The sequence below is a fragment of the Nerophis lumbriciformis genome, linkage group LG01 (assembly GCF_033978685.3).
Source record: "Nerophis lumbriciformis linkage group LG01, RoL_Nlum_v2.1, whole genome shotgun sequence".
Classification (NCBI taxonomy): Eukaryota; Metazoa; Chordata; class Actinopteri; order Syngnathiformes; family Syngnathidae; genus Nerophis; species Nerophis lumbriciformis.
Window position 1 is genome coordinate 40,786,203 of NC_084548.2, and position 19,410 is coordinate 40,805,612.

The 19,410-nt window shown below is 38.9% G+C and overlaps 2 protein-coding genes across 5 annotated transcripts; both read left to right on the forward strand.

The window, feature by feature from the left end:
* Positions 1-1,408: 1,408 nt before the first annotated feature.
* Positions 1,409-8,647, forward strand: abhd6b (abhydrolase domain containing 6, acylglycerol lipase b). Of its 2 annotated transcripts, XM_061981495.1 has the most exons (9): positions 1,409-1,991; positions 2,190-2,321; positions 2,648-2,804; positions 3,946-4,059; positions 4,145-4,277; positions 4,379-4,536; positions 4,606-4,660; positions 7,981-8,081; positions 8,184-8,647. In XM_061981495.1, exons 2-9 carry the CDS (start codon positions 2,197-2,199, stop codon positions 8,361-8,363), a joined length of 1,023 nt encoding a protein of 340 aa, XP_061837479.1. In that variant the 5' UTR covers positions 1,409-1,991; positions 2,190-2,196; the 3' UTR covers positions 8,364-8,647. The 2 variants fall into 2 exon arrangements, with proteins under 2 accessions (XP_061837479.1, XP_061837488.1); XM_061981504.1 differs by having other exon boundaries at positions 1,409-2,321.
* A 194-nt stretch (positions 8,648-8,841) lies between these two features.
* On the forward strand, positions 8,842-18,459 carry kctd6b (potassium channel tetramerization domain containing 6b). 3 transcript variants are annotated; one of them, XM_061981516.2, is made up of 3 exons: positions 8,842-8,997; positions 10,074-10,159; positions 17,151-18,458. In XM_061981516.2, exons 2-3 carry the CDS (start codon positions 10,133-10,135, stop codon positions 17,835-17,837), a joined length of 714 nt encoding a protein of 237 aa, XP_061837500.1. In that variant the 5' UTR covers positions 8,842-8,997; positions 10,074-10,132; the 3' UTR covers positions 17,838-18,458. The 3 variants fall into 3 exon arrangements, with proteins under 3 accessions (XP_061837500.1, XP_061837509.1, XP_061837517.1); XM_061981525.2 differs by having other exon boundaries at positions 8,846-8,997; positions 10,071-10,159; XM_061981533.2 differs by lacking the exon at positions 10,074-10,159 and having other exon boundaries at positions 8,854-8,997; positions 17,151-18,459.
* Positions 18,460-19,410: the final 951 nt, after the last annotated feature.

Here is a 19,410-nt window from a genome sequence, read left to right on the forward strand (position 1 = left end):
GTAAGATGTTTTTTTCTTTTTGCAAAAAACATGCCAAGTACAGTATATGTATCACGAAATCAAATTTTTCACCACCTACAGTTACTGAAAAAACATGTTTTCACAGTAATTATAAACTTGGCATTAGACCTGAACCTAACCTCCACCTAAGCTGTTCATAAGACATCTTCTGCACTTTATGACAATCGTGAGAAGCTATTTCTCAACCAAAGATTTATATTTATAAACCTCACATTTGAATGTGGTCTACAACTCACACTTACCTCCTAAACATGTTTTAACCACTCATCGAACATCAGTCCTCATTCAACTTGTTGGAATATCTTACAAGGCCACTGTCTTCAAACGTGGGTTTGTGTTGTGGTAAGCAAAACACAGAATACATGTTGGCTTTCACTCAGTAAGCCCACGCTTTCAAAATGCATTATATCAGGATATCCTAAATATAAACATCCTGTATGAGCAGAGACGGACAAAATTCAAATTAAATCAAGCTATGAAAAGAGATGCACAGGATGCAAACTCTAATGTAGTAACCAATAATTTTCTCATTAGTTGGACTGCATGGGTCCCCCTATACTTCATGAAGAACAACCATTTGGCTGGAGGTTGTGAGAAGTCTCAGGAACTCTTGAGTTAATGCAACAGCTGTGGTGATCATATGAAGCTGGAAAATGACAGGGCAGTGTATTCAGTCAAGTTGTGCCCACAAGGCGAGCCGCACTTTGTTTTCAACTTAAGTTTGCAGAAGGGTAAGCTGAACATTTCTCAACAGAAAGAGACGCGCTTTGCAAAGTTTCAGATTTCACAATGCTCTGTGGACTTTACTATTAATCGCTCACAATGTTGGCAAACTGGCTGCATTTAAACAATCCCTGTCAAGCTGCAGACCATGCAACCAACTGAGAAATACGCAGTTTGTGAGATACAGCCTCTATACACACCCAAATATTGAAAAAAAACATTCCCTGGCTGAGTGTGTCTCTGTATCCATTTGTTCTGCTCCAATTTGTTCTGTATGTAGGTCATCAGTAGAGGTCCAGGGTTGCAGCAGAATACCAGCCAAGCACGCCATCGGATGTTTGCAGTGCAATCCTCGGTTCTGCGTAGTGTAAATGTTATAATTGTATTGTATGTATGTGTTACACACTCACATACTGTCCATATATAGTAGTCATAGACGACTACTTTTATGCTTTAATTATCTTATACCAACTGGATGTATTGACAAATTCAAGATAATTTCATGTGTTTGGACAACTTCCATCCATCCATTTTCTACCGCTTGTCCCTTTTGGGGTATGTTTTCTTCAAATACAGCCTTATGCAAGTGGCATCTTGTTAACTGTTACATAATTGTCTCTTTACCTCTATACATCTTATTTGTACTGTTAGCTGCACATCCGTTTGGGGATTTAAGAAGTGCATGATGTTCGTTATCAAAGTTCCCCTTTAAAAATACTTTATTGGCACGTTTTACTGCCTCAGATGTCACTCCTGAAGTCAGCACACTAGACACAGCTAGTCTGTCTCTCTCATGACACCCAGTGGTACAGTTAGTACTTGAAGTCTGAGCTCACAGCGAGGATACAATCCCTTCTTCAAATGCAGATGTTCACCACTACTAACAATCTAATGTCATGCAAATGTTTTTGCTTCGGTATTCATGTGTTGTTTTTTATTTCACGATCACAAGTCTGTGCGGTCACTTTAAAAGAGTGACCGAATAATCTGGTGGCCCAGTTTCCCCTCTGTGATGACTATCAATCAATGAGTTTATCCAGACCCAGCATAATCTGATGGGACTAACTGGACTCCACAAGGTTGCTGCTTGTTTTTTTTTTATCTAAATGTATCATTAATATCAGAATCTTTTAAAATGCTTTCAGGAAAAAAAAATTAAGTATTAGCATGTTGTAAGGATAACTCAAAGAATTGAACCTGCATGTCTGCATACGACTGCCATCGGGGGTGGAAAAATCAGTTGAATAGTAAGTTATTTTTTATACTTGTTACTAGAAGAAATTCTATGATAACACATTACACAAGTATTGCTTATTGAAACATTTCTGTAAATATTTGTGTTTAAACTATGATTGTAAGAATATTCAGAATAGTTAGTTTAACCCTCCACAGACCTCCTGTCATTCTTATAATAAATGACATATATAAACACTGTGTTTTCCCAGGCAAGTTATGGCAGCAGATTTGGATGTTGTTAACATGTTTATAATTGCTGGGGGGACATTGGCTCTTCCCATTTTGGCATTCGTTGCTTCATTCCTTCTGTGGCCCTCAGCGCTCATTAAAGTCTACTACTGGTAAGTTTGATACCTGCTTCATGTATTTGATGAGTTCCCTCAACGAAACTCAGCAGACAATGTTTTGACCGAACCATGAATTGCATTGTTTTGTGAATGTTGGCGATGAGAAATTAACCACTTACAGTATGTTAGGACAAAATCAAGGGACAAGCGGTAGAAAATGGATGGATGGATGGATGGAGGACAAGGTCAAGGTTGTTTTTTTATTTATATAGCACGATTTTAAAGTGCTGTACAGATTAAAAACTAACAAAACAAACAACAAAAAAGCACTATAAATAGAATAAAATAAAGAATGCGCTGATATGTCTGCTCATGTGCAGGTACTGGAGAAGGACTCTCGGCCTTCAGGTCCACTATGCAGACTGTGGAGGCTATCGCTTCTGTTACTCCAGCAGAGGAAAGCCCGGGATGAGGCCTTCCATTCTGATGCTGCACGGCTTTTCTGCTCACAAAGACATCTGGCTCACAGTTGTCAAGGTTAGGAGAAGTGCATCCCTTGATGTGTCATCGCTTGTTGCCTCTAGCAAGCCTTTATTCAACTCTATCTGTAAAATAACATGGCTCATGTATGACTTAGCTTTTAAATCATAATAACACATGTTAGTTTGCAGTAATGTTAAATTTTTTTTTTTAAATACTTCAATAGAAATGCCAAGAATATTCTTCTGATTTCATCATAATACTTGTTAACTTTGTGTTGTCTCTTAATTATTATTGTTATATTTTAGTTCATTTTACAGTTGATCTAGTGATAGATATTCCTTAAATTGGCTTAGTAATGTTTATTGTGATTTTGCTGGGGAAGCAAATGTGTTAAACCTCATTCAAAAATTAAAAAACTAGGGCTGCAGCACTCGATTATTTTATTAATCTATTGATTAGTTTGTTCGATTAATCAAGTTATCAGACAAAACAAACTTTATAGCCTCAATGGGTATTTTAGGGGAACTAGTTTATATAAATACCGTAATTACTTTTCTGCTTGCCATAACCTTCATTCTATTTTTCTAATGAATGCACATCCTCCACATTAAAATTGCACTTTTAACTTGTGCATTCATTCATAAAAAATTAAAGAATAAAACGTTTTTGCTGTTTGCTGCCACACAGATCACGACACCCATGCACCACCGCTGTCAGTGTCTATGGCAGCAGCTGTGCGGAAACTAGAGTATGTCCGCACATTTAAAGTTCCGGGCACTCCATGCAGTCCAGATTTATCAATTTTCAATACTTACACTCAATGATTAATCGAAGCAATAGAATATAAATTAAAGCTTTTTTCTAACATTATTTGTAGAAAAGCATTATTCATAACGTTCACGTTCAGGGGGTTTTCAAAGTGTGAAACTTTAAGCCTCTCCTCAAAGAATATAATACTGTTTATGTCCTGTATACTTTCTTGAAATAGATTTTCATTAGCAAATGTTGTGGTGTTTTGGTGGAAAAGGGGTTTTTCTTTGTCTCAAGCAGCTGCACCTCTCATAAAGTCGTTCCAGCCATCTCATACTTTGAAGACCCCTATCCTTATCTAAGTGTATCATTTGTCTGATTCTGAATTAAAATAAGAATACCTACTTGTCCTTTAAACACACATTCATCCTTGTCTGTTTGTTAGTATCTACCAAAACATCTGCACATTTTATGTGTGGACATGCCAGGCCATGAGGGCACAACACGCACCAACACAGAGGATTATTCCATTCTTGGGCAAGTCAGTAGGATTCATCAGGTACAAATTGATACAATCATGTGGTCATCAGCTACTTCAGTGTTTATACTCCAAAAGTCTGTTTTGGTGCTTTCATCCTTCTCAGTTTGTGGAAACCCTTTGCTTAAATCGTAAACCTTTCCATGTGATTGGAACCTCCATGGGGGGCAATGTAGCTGGGGTGTACGCCGCTACCTATCCCTCCGAAATATGTAGCCTGACTCTCATTTGTCCTGACGGTCAGTACTTGTATGTGAGCATGTATTTATTTTCTGTACAACTAAATATGTTGAAAAATATCCTTCATACGTGCTATTATTTATTTAATTTTACCCTAAAGGTATCAAACACCCATGCGAGACCAAATTCGACAATCATCTGCAAGACTTGGAACAGAGCAATTTCACACTGAATATCCCGCTGATCCCAACTACACCTGATGAGATGGAGGACATGTTTAGACTGTGTTCCCATGTTCGCTTCAAAATCCCTCAACAGGTCAGGTTCAACTTTTCTTGTTGTTCAATATGTTACTTTATCTTATGCTGCTTGTCTCATATTGTTTAGATTCTTCAAGGACTGGTGGATGTCCGAGAGCCCCACAATTATTTTTATGAGGAAGGTAAGTTTATTTAAATATCCGATTTAGGTGCCAAATATGGCCAGTGAATGGTGACGTAAAAAATCAGTTCAAATTTGGGAGCGACTGATATTTCTGCGGCAGATTCATAAAAACAGCAGAACACTTTATACAAAGGATCTTTCAGTAGCTTGGTTGTAAAAATATCTTTCTGCGTCTGTCCCTGGCACCCGTATCTCAGGCTGGCAGCTCTGGAAACACACTGTGGAAACGCAACCCACCCACACTGCTTAGTGCCTCATCTGAGCTGCTGTGACTTAGATCAGTGTTTTTCAACCTTTTTTGAGGCAAGGCACATTTTTTGTGTTGAAAAAATCCAAAGGCACGCCACCAGCAGAAATCATAAACTCAGTTGACAGTAAAAAGTCGTTGTCGCAATTGTTGGATATGACTTTAATGCATAACCAAGCATGCATCACTATAGCTCTTGTCTCAAAGTAGGTGTACTGTCACCACCTGTCACATCACCCCCTGACTTATTTGGAGTTTTTTGCTGTTTTCTTGTGTGTAGCGTTTTAGTTCTTGTCTAGAACTAGACTGTAAATATTTGTGTTTAAACTATGATTGTAAGAGTTTTGGCTTATTCCATTAATATTTTGGTGGCTTTTTCTCTTTTTTTGGTATTTTCCTGGAGCAGTTTCATGTCTTCCTTTGAGCGATATTTCCCGCATCTATTTTGTTTTAGCAATCAAGAATATTTCAGTTGTTTTTATCCTTCTTTGTGGGGACATTGTTGATTGTCATGTCATGTTCGGATGTACATTGTGGACGCCGTCTTTGCTCCACAGTAAGTCTTTCGTCCAGCATTCTGTTTTTGTTTACTTTGTAGCCAGTTCAGTTTTACTTTCGTTCTGCATAACCTTCCCTAAGCTTCAATGCCTTTTCTTAGCGGCATTCACCTTTTGTTTATTTTTGGTTTAAACATAAGACACCTTTTTACCTGCATTTACAAAGCAATTAGCTACTGGCTGCCACCTACTGATATGGAAGAGTATTACACGGTTACTCTGCCGAGCTCTAGACAGCACAGACACTCAACAACAACACATCATTTGCAGACTATAATTACTGGTTTGCAAAAAATATTTTTAACCCAAATATGTGAAATTAGATAATCTCCCACGGCACACCAGACTGTATCTCACGGCACACTAGTGTGCCGCGGCACAGTGATTGGAAAACACTGACTTAGATTACCATAGTAACCAGTTTTGGGACTAACGCGTTACAAAGTAACGCGTTACTGTAACGCCGTTAGTTTCGGCGGTAACTAGTAATCTAACGCGTTATTTTTTTATATTCAATAACTCAGTTACCGTTACTACATGATGCGTTACTGCGTTATTTTACGTTACTTTTTATGTAGTATCGGCTAGAAACTGAGGATCTGAGTGTGTTTTATTCCAGCAAAGCAGAGACGTGCTTCTGATTCTTCCTCTGCGCTCTCTGTGTGTGCGTGTGACTGTGTGTGTCTGAGTGTGGGAAGGGGAGGGGAGGGGAGGGGGGTGCGCAATACAACCGTTGGCCAACAAAAAAGTAACCACAGAACACTATACGCCTATACGGTATAGTGTTCTGTGGCTACTTTTTGGTTGGCCAAGCGGACGTGACGACAGGCTGTCCCCACTCAGATCCGCACAGACCGGGAGGGGGCGTGCCTTAAGTCCGGCTGGAAATCGGCAGAAATTTGGAGAATGGTTGTCCCAGGGAGAGGCAGTGAAATTCGGGAGGGTTGGCAAGTATGAGATATTCTCACTTCTTTTCTTTTGTCGAGCACAAAGAAAAGAACATTTTAGTTAAATGTAAGTTGTGTCTTGGATCAAAGATCCCGTCTACTGCCCAAAACAACAATTCAAATCTGCCTGGTTAGGCTCTGTGTATGTCACGTGTGCCTTCCTTAGGTGAAGCCAGCTTTACAGCTATGTTGTTGATTGATTGATTGATTGATTGAAACTTTTATTAGTAGATTGCACAGTACAGTACATATTCCGTACAATTGACCACTAAATGGTAACACCCAAATAAGTTTTTTAACTTGTTTAAGTCGGGGTCCAGATACAGATATATATTATCAAATATATACTAACATCATAATACAGTCATCACACAAGATAATCATCAGGGTATATACATTGAATTATTTACATTATTTACAATCCGGGGTGTGGGATATGGAGGGGGGGGGGGGGTTAGGTTTGGTTGGTATCAACACTTCAGTCATCAACAATTGCATCATCAGAGAAATGGACATTGAAACAGTGTAGGACTGACTTGGTAGGATATGTACAGCAAGTAGTGGACACAGAGAGAGAGATCAGAAAGTATAAGAAAAAGTGTCTACATTTGATTATTTACAATCCGAAGAAGTATTATGTGGAAGGGAGGGTGTTAGTTTAGGGTTGTAGTTGCCTGGAGATGTTCTTTTAGTGCGGTTTTGAAGGAGGATAGAGATGCCCTTTCTTTTACACCTGTTGGGAGTGCATTCCATATTGAAGTGGCATAGAAAGAGAATGAGTTAAGACCTTTATTAGTTCGGAATCTGGTTTTAACGTGGTTAGTGTTAGTGTTAGTGTTAGTGTTAGTGTTATTATGCTGTTTGTTACTTATGTATGTTATGTTGCAGCTATTTAAAATAGTTTTGTCAATTTGTTCTGGCCTGAAATAAATTGGCCCTTTGAAACATATCTTTGTCTTTGTGTGTTGTATGTAGAGCACATTGCTTAGCAGAGTTCAGTGATGCAAATGTATGTCAAGTTGATCAACAGATTGTATTATTCTCCAGTGCAATAACAGTACTAAAATGAAGGCTAAAAGGGCATTAATGGGAGCTTTAAAAAAAAAAAAGTAGAAGAAGTAACTAAATAGTTACTTTTCACAGTAACGCATTGCTTTTTGGTGTAAGTAACTGAGTTAGTAACTGAGTTACTTTTGAAATAAAGTAACTAGTAACTGTAACTAGTTACTGTTTTTCAGTAACTAACCCAACACTGATAGTAACTAGTATACCATGCAAAAGGGCAGATTCCAACTATTGAAATACTTTGTATAATTCAAGACTTCCTGTAATTTGAAAACATCACTGCACATCATAATAGCGGCTACAGTTTCGATCTTAAAAGATGTAAAAAAAAAAAAATGTTTGGGACTGTCCGGCGGGCCAGATTGAAAAGCTTAACGGGCCGCACGTGGCCCCCGGGTCTTAATTTGCCCATGTGTGCCCTATGGGATATGTAGTTTAGTTGCATATCCCTGTCCTACAATATGGTTAATCATGCATGAGTAATTGTGTTTGGTTTTCACAGTGTTTATGGAGATTGTGGATGAGAAATCCAGATATGCCTTACAGGAACACTTGCATCTTATCACTGCACCTTTACAGGTTATATGGGGCAAACAGGATCAGGTAAAAACAAAATGAATTTGTATCAGAACTACAATATCAGTGTGTCATGCTATGATGATGAGTACAAGAAACAATATAACACGGTGTATGTTTCAATTTTAGGTGGTGGACGTGTCTGGTGCCGCCGTCATTGCAGACATCTTGCCAGCATGTAGAGTGGACCTGCTGGAAAACTGTGGTCACTCTGTGGTGATGGAGAGGCCTTGTCGCACAGCCAAACTCATTCTGGAGTTTATTATACTGCAGCAAGATACAAGAGGCGGATACAAGAAATCATCCTGAAATGAAAATGTTCCATACGTGTAATGCTTATTAACTGGTGCCACTTATGGACATATTTTCACATGTATAGAGACTACAGAGGTAAATATTAGCATAGTCGTGTATTTGAGAGTATTCAGATTGCAGATACTGCAGAACTTCCTGTTTTTCAGTTTTGGTGCACCCTGAAGGTTAGCTCACCTTTCATTGTAATTCCATATGGTCACATCCCTGTGCCCCACTGTTTTCCCCATCATTCAAACGTGAGATTGTGCATTGTTGGGATACTTGTAAATAAATAAGCCCTATTTTTTTTTTAAAGATTATAGAGAAACATGACTGTGCTTTTATTTTGAAAAGTCACAGCAATAGTTCCTGGTTGAAACTATTGAGGTCTGCTGTATGTCAGAATTGAGCTAAAATAATGACGTGACAAAAGACACAATCGTGATAATAGTGTAAAAAAACATATTTCAAAACGCAGTGGTTTTATTTTGAAATGGGTTCCGGTAGTGTAAACAGGTACCACAAAGCACAGTGTCGGGGATCACGTGACTGCGGTGAACATCAATGACTACATGCGGTCTGCCTTGCTGAACAACATCACATCACTCTATCGAGACAACGAGACACGGGAAACCAAAAGTGAAAGAAGGTGATGTTTTATTTCATGGCTTCTGCTAAATAGCTTCCAGAGGTAAAATCTTAGTCGTAACGTTTGCTACACCGCTAGTAGCTCGCTAACCTTATTACAGCTAGCAAGCTAGGGTTTAGCTAGTTAGCATGAACTGTCCTGGTTCCATTCAAAAGTCATTTTGATTGTGTTAGTATAGAAAATTTGAATATTGATATTATCTCTTTGATTTTACTTTGACAAGGCTGAGACAGAAAAGCGAAAGGTGGACCCTGGTTCGTAAGCTTTTACTGAACAAACATTAGCTTGATCGATTTATAGATAGGATGGATGGATGGATTTATAGATACGAATGCCCCAAAAGGGACAAGCGGTAGAAAATGTATTGAAGGATGGTAATATCGGCATTGGATCAATATTAACGTGTTAATCTATTTTTACAGTTCTTTTTTAGGTTTATTTGAGGAAAATATGTGTTTTTGTTGTATTGTTTGTCATTTCAAATTATTATATTAATTATTAAGGAATTAGTCATTCGAAAAGAGCGCTTTGGGGAACAAGAACATCTAAAGAATGTATATATGTACGTAAGTATTGTTAGCTTTGGTTTAGTTATTTTGCTCTAATCACTTTATTTTAATAAACCAATTGTATGTAGTAAAATGAATACTTATATTATTTTGGCAATAAGTGTACATATTTATATATTGTTAAATTACACATAAATGCATTTGTTGATGCTAGTATTTTTGTTTGCTTGATATTTTTCCTGTGTTTTTGCTGGTAAATCATCAACAAGTTGAAGGCAAAATTACAAAATAGTTCAATGAGTTTGACAATACAATGAATTGCATGCTATTTTTGGTAAGTAATAATGTGCAACAGTCACTTGATTTAATCAACACAATTTGAGTATTAAAATGTTGACCCTCAAATGTCTAAGGACAAATAATGGCACAGAAAAATATCTTTACTGTGAAGATTAAAAGAGTACACGTACCGTAATACTGAGATGTCACTGACTTGATTACAGATTACAGGTCACATTTAAATGTGTGTGTGTGTGTGTGTGTGTGTGCGCATTTGTTTCACAGCAGAATTGAGCCCAGTCACGTCCACTGTTTTTGGTTCTGACCAAGTGTGTATTTCTCTACAAATGGATAATGGAGACTGGGGCCATAGGGTAAGGGATACCTGCGAGACAATGCAACCATAATGTTAAATGTGGAAAAACGTAAGACGAGTTGTAATATAAAGTTAGATCATTTTGGTAACAAAGGAAGCATGATCTTTTTCTTAAAGGGGAACATTATCACAATTTCAGAAAGGTTAAAACCATTAAAAATCAGTTCCCAGTGGCTTATTTTATTTTTTCGAAGTTTTTTTCAAAATTTTACCCATCACGCAATATCCCTAAAAAAAGCTTCAAAGTGCCTGATTTTAACCATCGTTATATACCAGAGATGGGACCAAGTCATTGTTTTGCAAGTCACAAGTAAGTCTCAAGTCTTTGCCCTCAAGTCCGAGTCAAGTCCCGAGTCAAGACAGGCAAGCCCCGAGTCAAGTCCAAAGTCAAGACTGGAAAGTCTCAAGTCAAGTCCTAAGTCCTGCATTTTGAGTTTCGAGTCCTTTCAAGTCCTTTTAACCACAGACTAATATATTAACACAGATTGTGTATGCTTTTCAAACGCTGTATTTATTTATTAAAACAAGTGCATTTTAAATTGCAGGAAATAAAATTGTGCTGACATTGCACTTTATAATAGCACTATTAACTAAGGCTGAAACGACGCGTCGACGTAGTCGACGTCATCGGTTACGTAAATACGTCGACGTCGTTTTTATGCGTCGCATATTTACGTCACACTGCCGTCATGGCGGAGAGCAAAGCAGACGATGCGAGCGAGGGGAAAAAAGCACGCCAAAAGTCGTCAAAAGTGTGGGAGTATTTCAATAAACGGCCTTATAATGTTGTAGCGGCGAACAGCTGGCTCGTCAGCTGACGCACGAGCTCGCAACCGTGGCTGTTTAGCAATCAGCCAAACCCCACTTAATAAAATTATATTTTATCTTAGAGCACATCCGCATCCCTATTCACCTAGGCAACCCCAGGAAATGTATATAATTCGGCATTATTTCGGCCAGTCGGCTTATATGATCAGAGCCGATCAGTTTACGTTCACGCGCAGGTATAACGCGGCGCACTCCCGTCTCATCTGTTGGGGCACGAGCCCAGTAATTAGACCGCTTTGTCAAATCAAGGAGTACAAAAGACGCCAGCGCAGAGTGGATAAAGGTTTAGTTCATTACAGATAACCAAGAGTTGTGCCAAAAGTATGTAAGATTTAATATTTCTCTTCGTGGGTGTGGCGCACTTGTTGCGCTGGTGAGATGGGGGGGCTGGGGGGGGGTTGTGTGCATGTAGCGTGCTTAGTCTGGAGGCTAAATACACACAGTGTGTTATGTAACTGTTGTTTAGTGTTGATATTCTTTGCTTAGTTTGATAAATGTTGTAGCAGTTTGCTTCATCAGGAGGGTGAAGTCACTCAACTTCAAGTGTTGGATTTAACTGTGTTGGGTCATTGGCTGCTGGTGAGGCAATAGAAAAAGGGGCATTTTTCTACCAGTAGACAGCGTTTAAGATTGAGTGTTTCACTGCTAAATTAATAATATATTTATATTGAATATGGATTTTAAATATGTATCTAAATAGGTGGTTAATTGGTTAGGTATTTATGTATTTGCATATTGGGTTTTCTGCTGCATTTATCTATTGTGTTTCTGGGTTTAAATGTATTTTATATGTTTCTTGGTGCATTTATGTTGACAATTTATTTAAAATCTGTTTTAACTTAAAGGGAAAAGATGTGTCCATTTTCTTGCACTTGTTTAATGGTTAAGAGTTTGATGGCCTAATTAATAATTGTAAATTATGGTATTGATAATTGATTGATTTTTTACAGCATGTTTATCTTGTGGTGTTTTGTCCTTAAATGTTTTTCACCTACTAAAGAAGCTAAAGGCTACTAAATGCTACTAAAGACAGCTAATTACAGCTAAAGAAACTAAAGTCTACTAACACTGCTAAAGACTGCTAAAAAGACTAAAGAAGAAAAAAGAAGCTGTTTCTTCGTTGGAAAAACTGTTCAAACTAAAGGAAAATAAAAGGAATAAGTAACTACGGTCTGGTCTTTTGAGTGAAATCCAGAAGCCACATTCAGCATTGGTACATCCCTTCAAGTGTGGGATAAGCACAGCGAAAAAAGCAAAACACTTGACAGTTGTTGTATGCACACTGTGTCGAGCGGAAATGGCCTATCATAGCAGCACAACGGCTATGAAGGAACATTTGAAAAGAAAACACCCGACAGCGTTCTTGCCATCACCATCAACTAGTCAATCGTCCGTGTGAGTATACGTTGTCATCATTACACAAAAACATGAATGTGTCATTTGTATCTGCGTTGTAAATTCATAAACTAAAACACTGTTTCGCTCTGAGAGGCGCGTTTGGCGTGCCTGTTCAGTGTTTACAAAGACGCGCTTCTCTTTAACGCTAACGTTAACTAGTTGTGCAAATACCTTTTACAACATTAACAGTTACATATACTATATACAAACCAACAATTAACTTTCACTTTAATCATACTATCATTGTTGTGTTATTAAGCAAAATAAGCAATACTTTTACTTTTGTTGAAATGTTTACACTGTTACAGAATATTTCCTTTTGCACTTTTTTGTATTGGATGTTTATCTTTATTTTTGCACATTTTAAAGCAAAATAAGCAATACTTTTACTTTTGAAATGCTTATACTACTGCAGAATATTAAGATTTGCACTGGATGTTTACTTTTATATTTGCACATTAAAAAGCAAATAAGCTACTTTTAATTTTGTTAAATGTTAAAAGTTTTAAATGTTTACATTGTTACAGAATATTTTGTCATGTTGTTGTCAATGTTGACTGAGTGGCCATACTTTTTTTTTTTGTAAATAAAAGTCATGCCTTTTGAAAAAACTGGCCAACATTTATTTTTTCATCTTCATTTTAAATAAAAAAAATAATCGGTAAAAGGAAAAATTATCTATAGATTAATCGAAAAAATAATCTATAGATTAACCGATTAATCGAAAAATTAATCTATAGATTAATCGATAGAAAAATAATCGTTAGCTGCAGCCTTACTATTAACCAGTCATTTTAAACATTAACTCATTCCTTTACAGAACAAACACATTGAAAAATAAAGTGCAAATGTACTTATTTGTACAAAAGTGTTAACATTGAAAAAACATGACATATACGTGAACATAACAAAAAAGTTGTACTTTTTATATGTCAGGGCCCTATGCTGCATTGCATTTGCAAAAGACCAAATTAGCCAAGAGTCTGTCAGTCATTTGTGCACGATGGGGGCGTAGTATGATGCCACCATGGCTGAAAACTCGCTCCACTGGAGCACTGGAGGCAGGCACTGCCAAGACTCTCATGGCCACTCGGAACAGTGAAGGAAGAGTCTTCATGTTCAATGCCCAGAACAAAAGGGGGGAGAGAGTTGTTTTGGGTTGGTGTACTACTTGTAAGTGTATCTTGTGTTTTTTATGTTGATTTACCGTATTTTCCGCACTATAAGGCGCACCGGATTATTAGCCGCACCTTCAATGAATGGCATATTTCATAACTTTGTCCACCAATAAGCCGCCCCGGACTATAAGCCGCGCCTACGCTGCGCTAAAGGGAATGTCAAAAAAACAGTCAGATAGGTCAGTCAAACTTTAATAATATATTAAAAACCAGCGTTCTAACAACTCTGTTCACTCCCAAAATGTACGCAAATGTGCAATCACAAACATAGTAAAATTCAAAATAGTGCAGAGCAATAGCAACATAATGTTGCTCGAACGTTAATGTCACAACACACAAAATAAACATAGCGCTCACTTTCTGAAGTTATTCTTCATTCGTAAATCCTTCGTCTTCGGTGTCCGAAGTGAAAAGTTGGGCAAATTTACGATCCACTGGCAGATGTTGGCGTCGTCTGGCGCTGCCTCCTCGTCTTAGTGAAGGTGTGTTCGCCTTCTGTCATCCATTGTTCCCACGCAGTTAGCAGTCTAGCTTCGAATGCCCTGTTGACACCAATATCTAGCGGCTGGAGGTCTTTTGTCAATCCACCCGGAATGACGGCGAGTATTGAATTAAGCGCGTAAGCGTGTCTCTCAATGTGCTGTTATGAGCTAGCAAATATAACAACTACACTACCCAGCATGCAACGATAGTTACGAGCATGCGCGGTAGCCCTGAGAAGCGTTGTATGCTGGCAGTTAGCACGCTGTGAGTAAACGTTGAGAACTCAGTTAACACGCCTCGTCTGCATTATTTATAATTAGACAGACAACACACTTAATAGGAGCCATTTTGGGGTCTTTACATAAACACACAAATGGAAATGAAACGTCACATATCCCAGCATGCACCGCGCGCTTCTTCGTCATCCATTGTTCCCACGCAGTTAGCAGTCTAGCTTCGAATGCCCTGTTGACACCAATATCTAGCGGCTGGAGGTCTTTTGTCAATCCACCCGGAATGACGGCGAGTATTGAATTAAGCGCGTAAGCGTGTCTCTCAATGTGCTGTTATGAGCTAGCAAATATAACAACTACACTACCCAGCATGCAACGATAGTTACGAGCATGCGCGGTAGCCCTGAGAAGCGTTGTATGCTGGCAGTTAGCACGCTGTGAGTAAACGTTGAGAACTCAGTTAACACGCCTCGTCTGCATTATTTATAATTAGACAGACAACACACTTAATAGGAGCCATTTTGGGGTCTTTACATAAACACACAAATGGAAATGAAACGTCACATATCCCAGCATGCACCGCGCGCTTCTTCTACGGGGAAAAAAGATGGCGGCTGTTTACCGTAGTTGCGAGACCTAAACTTTATGAAAATGAATCTTAATATTTATCCATATATAAAGCGCACCGGGTTATAAGGCGCACTGTCAGCTTTTGAGAAAATGTGTGGTTTTTAGGTGCGCCTTATAGTGCGGAAAATACGGTAATTAAAAAAAGAAAGAAAAAAAAAATTATTTCTTGTGCGGCCCGATACCAATCGATCCACGGACCAGTACCGGGCCGTGGCCCGGTGGTTGGGGACCACTGAGGTAAACAACCAACAGTATGTCAGAAAGCTAGCTAAAACGGTACACATATTCATAATATAGTACCGTATACATTTTAACTGACCTTTATTTTACTATTTTTGTCTTTTTTTAGGTGGCTAAAATACGCGGTGCTGCTGACCGCCGTCTAACGTTACGTGTGATATATTGACTAACGTAACCCTGCTTAAAAAAAATCACTGAACAAAAAGTATGAATAAGGTAGTGAACTGCAACAGATTCCCGTGTTTGCAATAACGTTATAACGTTAGCAGTGAGTTTACAGCCTCACTGATTTAACTACACAGCAAATAAAAGTCACGTTACTTAGCCAATAAACGTTATCTTACATTCAAAACTTACCGTTCTTTGTGCAACTTCAAATACCGGACGAAGTTGGAAGTTGTTGCCTCTCCATCAGTAATTTTCGAACCGCATGTGTTGCATACTGCAAACCGTTTTGTGTTGACCACCTCGTAATTTTTATACCCAAACAAAATTATTTTAGGTATCATTTTTTGTTCACTGGCGTGTGGTTTGGACATGTCTTCTTCGTTGGTTGTCCTGCAATTTGATTGGATGAATGCTGTGTGATGAAAACAAAGTAGATCTAATTTGATTGGCTGTTGTACTGAGACCACACCAGCTGACACACGCAACGCTGATAGACAAGTACACAATGAAAAATACGGAGCGCTCCCGAATAACTTTTTCATCTTTGGGTTTTGGGGAAAGTAGCAAGTCATGTCAAGTCATGTAAATTCAAAAGGCTCAAGTCCAAGTGAAGTCACAAGTCATTGATGTTAAAGTCTAAGTCGAGTTGCAAGTCTTTTTACATTTTGTCAAGTCGAGTCTAAAGTCATCAAATTCATGACTCGAGTCCAAGTCATGTGACTCGAGTCCACACCTCTGTTATATACACCCGTCCATTTTCCTGTGACGTCACATAGTGATGCCGATACAAACAAACATGGCGGCTAGAACAGCAAGGTATAGCGACATTAGCTCGGATCCAGACTCGGATTTCAGCGGCTTAAGCGATTCAACAGATTACGCATGTATTGAAACGGATGATTGTAGTGTGGAGGCAGGTAGCAAAAACGAAATTGAAGAAGAAACTGAAGCTATTGAGCCATATCGGTTTGAACCGTATGCAAGCGAAACCGACGAAAACGACACGACAGCCAGCGACACAGGAGAAAGCGAGGACGAATTCGGCGATCGCCTTCCAACCAACGATTGGTATGTGTTTGTTTGGCATTAAAGGAAACTAACAACTATAAACTAGGTTTACAGCATATGAAATACATTTGGCAACAACATGCACTTTGAGAGTGCAGACAGCCCAGTTTTCAATTAATATATTCTGTAGACATACCCTCATCCCCGCTCTCTTTTCCTGGGGGTCTGGCGGCAGATTTCTTTGACTTTATCGTTGGAAATGCATCTGCTTTGAGTGTCGCAGGATATCCACACATTCTTGCCATCTCTGTCGTAGCATAGCTTTCGTCGGTAAAGTGTGCGGAACAAACGTCCAATTTCTTGCCACTTTCGCATCTTTGGGCCACTGGTGCAACTTGAATCCGTCCCTGTTCGTGTTGTTACACCCTCCGACAACACACCGACGAGGCATGATGTCTCCAAGGTACGGAAAACATTCGAAAAAACGGAAAATAACAGAGCTGATTTGACTCGGTGTTTGTAATGTGTTTGAGAAAATGGCGGATTGCTTCCCGATGTGTCGTCACTTTGTGACATCATCGCTCCGAGAGCAAATAATAGAAAGGCGTTTAATTCGCCAAAATTCACCCATTTAGAGTTCGGAAATCGGTTAAAAAAATATATGGTCTTTTTTCTGTAACATCAAGGTATATATTGACGCTTACATAGGTCTGGTGATAATGTTCCCCTTTAAATAGTCTCTGTTGTATTTGTAATACTAAATTGTTTTGTGTGTTGACGTAGATTAATTAAAAAGGTAATTCCTCCCTTGCTTTCGCCTTAGATGACCACTCCTGTTACCTTAAACGTAGGAGGTCACCTGTACACGACCAGCTTGTCCACACTGCAGCGTTATCCAGACTCCATGCTGGGTGCCATGTTCCGGGGAGACTTCCCGACAACCCGCGATTCCAAAGGAAATTACTTCATCGATCGCGACGGGACACTTTTCAGATACATCCTAAACTTCCTGCGGACGTCAGAGCTGACCCTCCCGGTTGACTTCACAGAGACAGACCTTCTGAGGAAAGAGGCTGACTTCTACCAGATCGAACCTTTGATCCATTGCCTCAGTGATCCCAAGCCGCTGTACCCTCCAGACATCTTCGAGCAGGTCGTGGAGCTTTCAAGCACCCGCAAACTGTCCAAATATTCCAACCCAGTAGCTGTCATCATCACACAGCTAACAATAACCACAAAGGTCCATGCCCTGTTGGAAGGAATTTCCAAAAACTTCACCAAATGGGACAAACACATGATGGACACCAGAGACTGCCAGGTGTCCTTCACCTTCGGACCGTGTGACTATCATCAGGAGGTGTCCCTGCGTGTTCACCTTATGGACTACATCATGAAACAAGGCTTCACCATCCGTAACACTCGAGTGCACCACATGAGCGAGCGAGCAAATGAGAACACGGTAGAACATCACTGGACTTTCTGTAGACCGGCTCACATAGTTGCAGACTGACTTATTGTGAAGGACATTTGTTCTCATCTGATGTTCAATGATGTTACATGTATTGTGATTTAAAGACCAAATATAAATGCATTACGTTAAAAGAAAAAATGTTCTTGTTCTTTTAAAATGTTAAACCTTAAGAAGCACAGCTTGAAAAATAATGTGCCATTTTAAAGTATTTAGTAGCAATAATGTATATGCTCCTAAGGAAATTAGCAATATGTGCTGCAACTGTTACTCGGCAATAAAGTAATTGTGAATTGAAGACATTAATTGGAGGCTGCTGCCTATGTATGGTAGCCTATTATACATGTATTTGTTTTATGCAAGGTCGTGTATTATAGTTAACTGAAAAAAAAAAATGCTGCACACAAAATATGTTTGCCTCTGGCCCCATCAACCTTTATGGACTTGACAGCTCTTGTGGCACTTTGTTGAAGAATGACATTTGCATTAACAGTTGTCCACCTTTGATCTGTAATCCATTACTGGACTCCATGACACAGTTATAAAATAATCCTCGTAGTCTTTATGGTACTGTTTCTAACCTGTGTAGTTGTTGCATGTGTTTAATGTATGTTTAGTGTTGGTAGTTGTGTGGCAATAAATTCTTAATCTCAATGGGATTTTCGTACTTTAAATAGTTCCAGATTCTAGCTGTATGTCATACCGTTACACTTTGGTGATCAATAATCCCATGTTTCCATTCGTCAAGTGTTTGACTTGGTATCCTGATGTTTACATTTTCACTTCATTCTTATCAATCAGTCAAATCTAACCTGCTCAGTGGCCTTGTGGTTAGAGTGTCTGCCCTGAGATCGGTAGGTCGTGAGTTCGGAGTCATACTTAAGACTATAAAAATGGGACCCATTACCTCCCTGCTTGGCACTGTGCATCAAGGGTTGGAATTGGGAGTTAAATCACCAAAATGATTCCTGAGCATGGCCACCGCTGCTGCTCACTGCTCCCCTCACCTCCGAGGGGGTGAACATGGGGATGGGTCAAATGCAGAGAGTAATTTCACCAAACCGAGTGTGTGTGTGACAATCATTGGTGCTGTAACTTTAACTTTTTTAACTACTGTCATCAAATTCCATCATGACTTTAAAATGTATTAGAGCCAGTTTAAGGCAAGGTGACAGTGTTGTCAAATGTGTCCAGGGTGAATATCAAACATATACACGTCTAATAACAAAGGAAGTGCTACTATTTTGTCACACAATGATTTGGCTACTCTTAACAGTATGAACTATTGCAAATATATATGTTTCCTATAAATTATTGTTTATGTAGCTGCAAATCTGCTCAAGTAAATTGATTAACCTGTCAAGCCAGATAGCTGAACTTGTATTTTATTTTACATTTCAATCGGATTTTTGAGCGTTTATCCATCCATAGACTAAAAAACTCCTTTGTCCCACACACCATCACAGACTGTACAACTCCTCTCTGGGGGGCAGGAAGAGGGTGTGGGGGGTACTATGATGACAGGGGACACAAAGCAATAACAATACTGAAATAAACTGCAACAAAAAACAGTGCAATACATCTTAAAGGTGCAATATACACATCACATCTTTCA

Bases quoted from the DNA above. Each gene is read 5' to 3' on its own strand.
- abhd6b (XM_061981504.1), top strand. From the start codon at position 2,197: ATGGCAGCAGATTTGGATGTTGTTAACATGTTTATAATTGCTGGGGGG. The intron at 4,060-4,144 runs GTACAAATTGAT...CATCCTTCTCAG, and splicing joins AAGTCAGTAGGATTCATCAG to TTTGTGGAAACCCTTTGCTT. The intron at 4,537-4,605 runs GTCAGGTTCAAC...CATATTGTTTAG, and splicing joins GCTTCAAAATCCCTCAACAG to ATTCTTCAAGGACTGGTGGA.
- kctd6b (XM_061981516.2), top strand. From the start codon at position 10,133: ATGGATAATGGAGACTGGGGCCATAGG. The intron at 10,160-17,150 runs GTAAGGGATACC...CTTTCGCCTTAG, and splicing joins ATGGAGACTGGGGCCATAGG to ATGACCACTCCTGTTACCTT.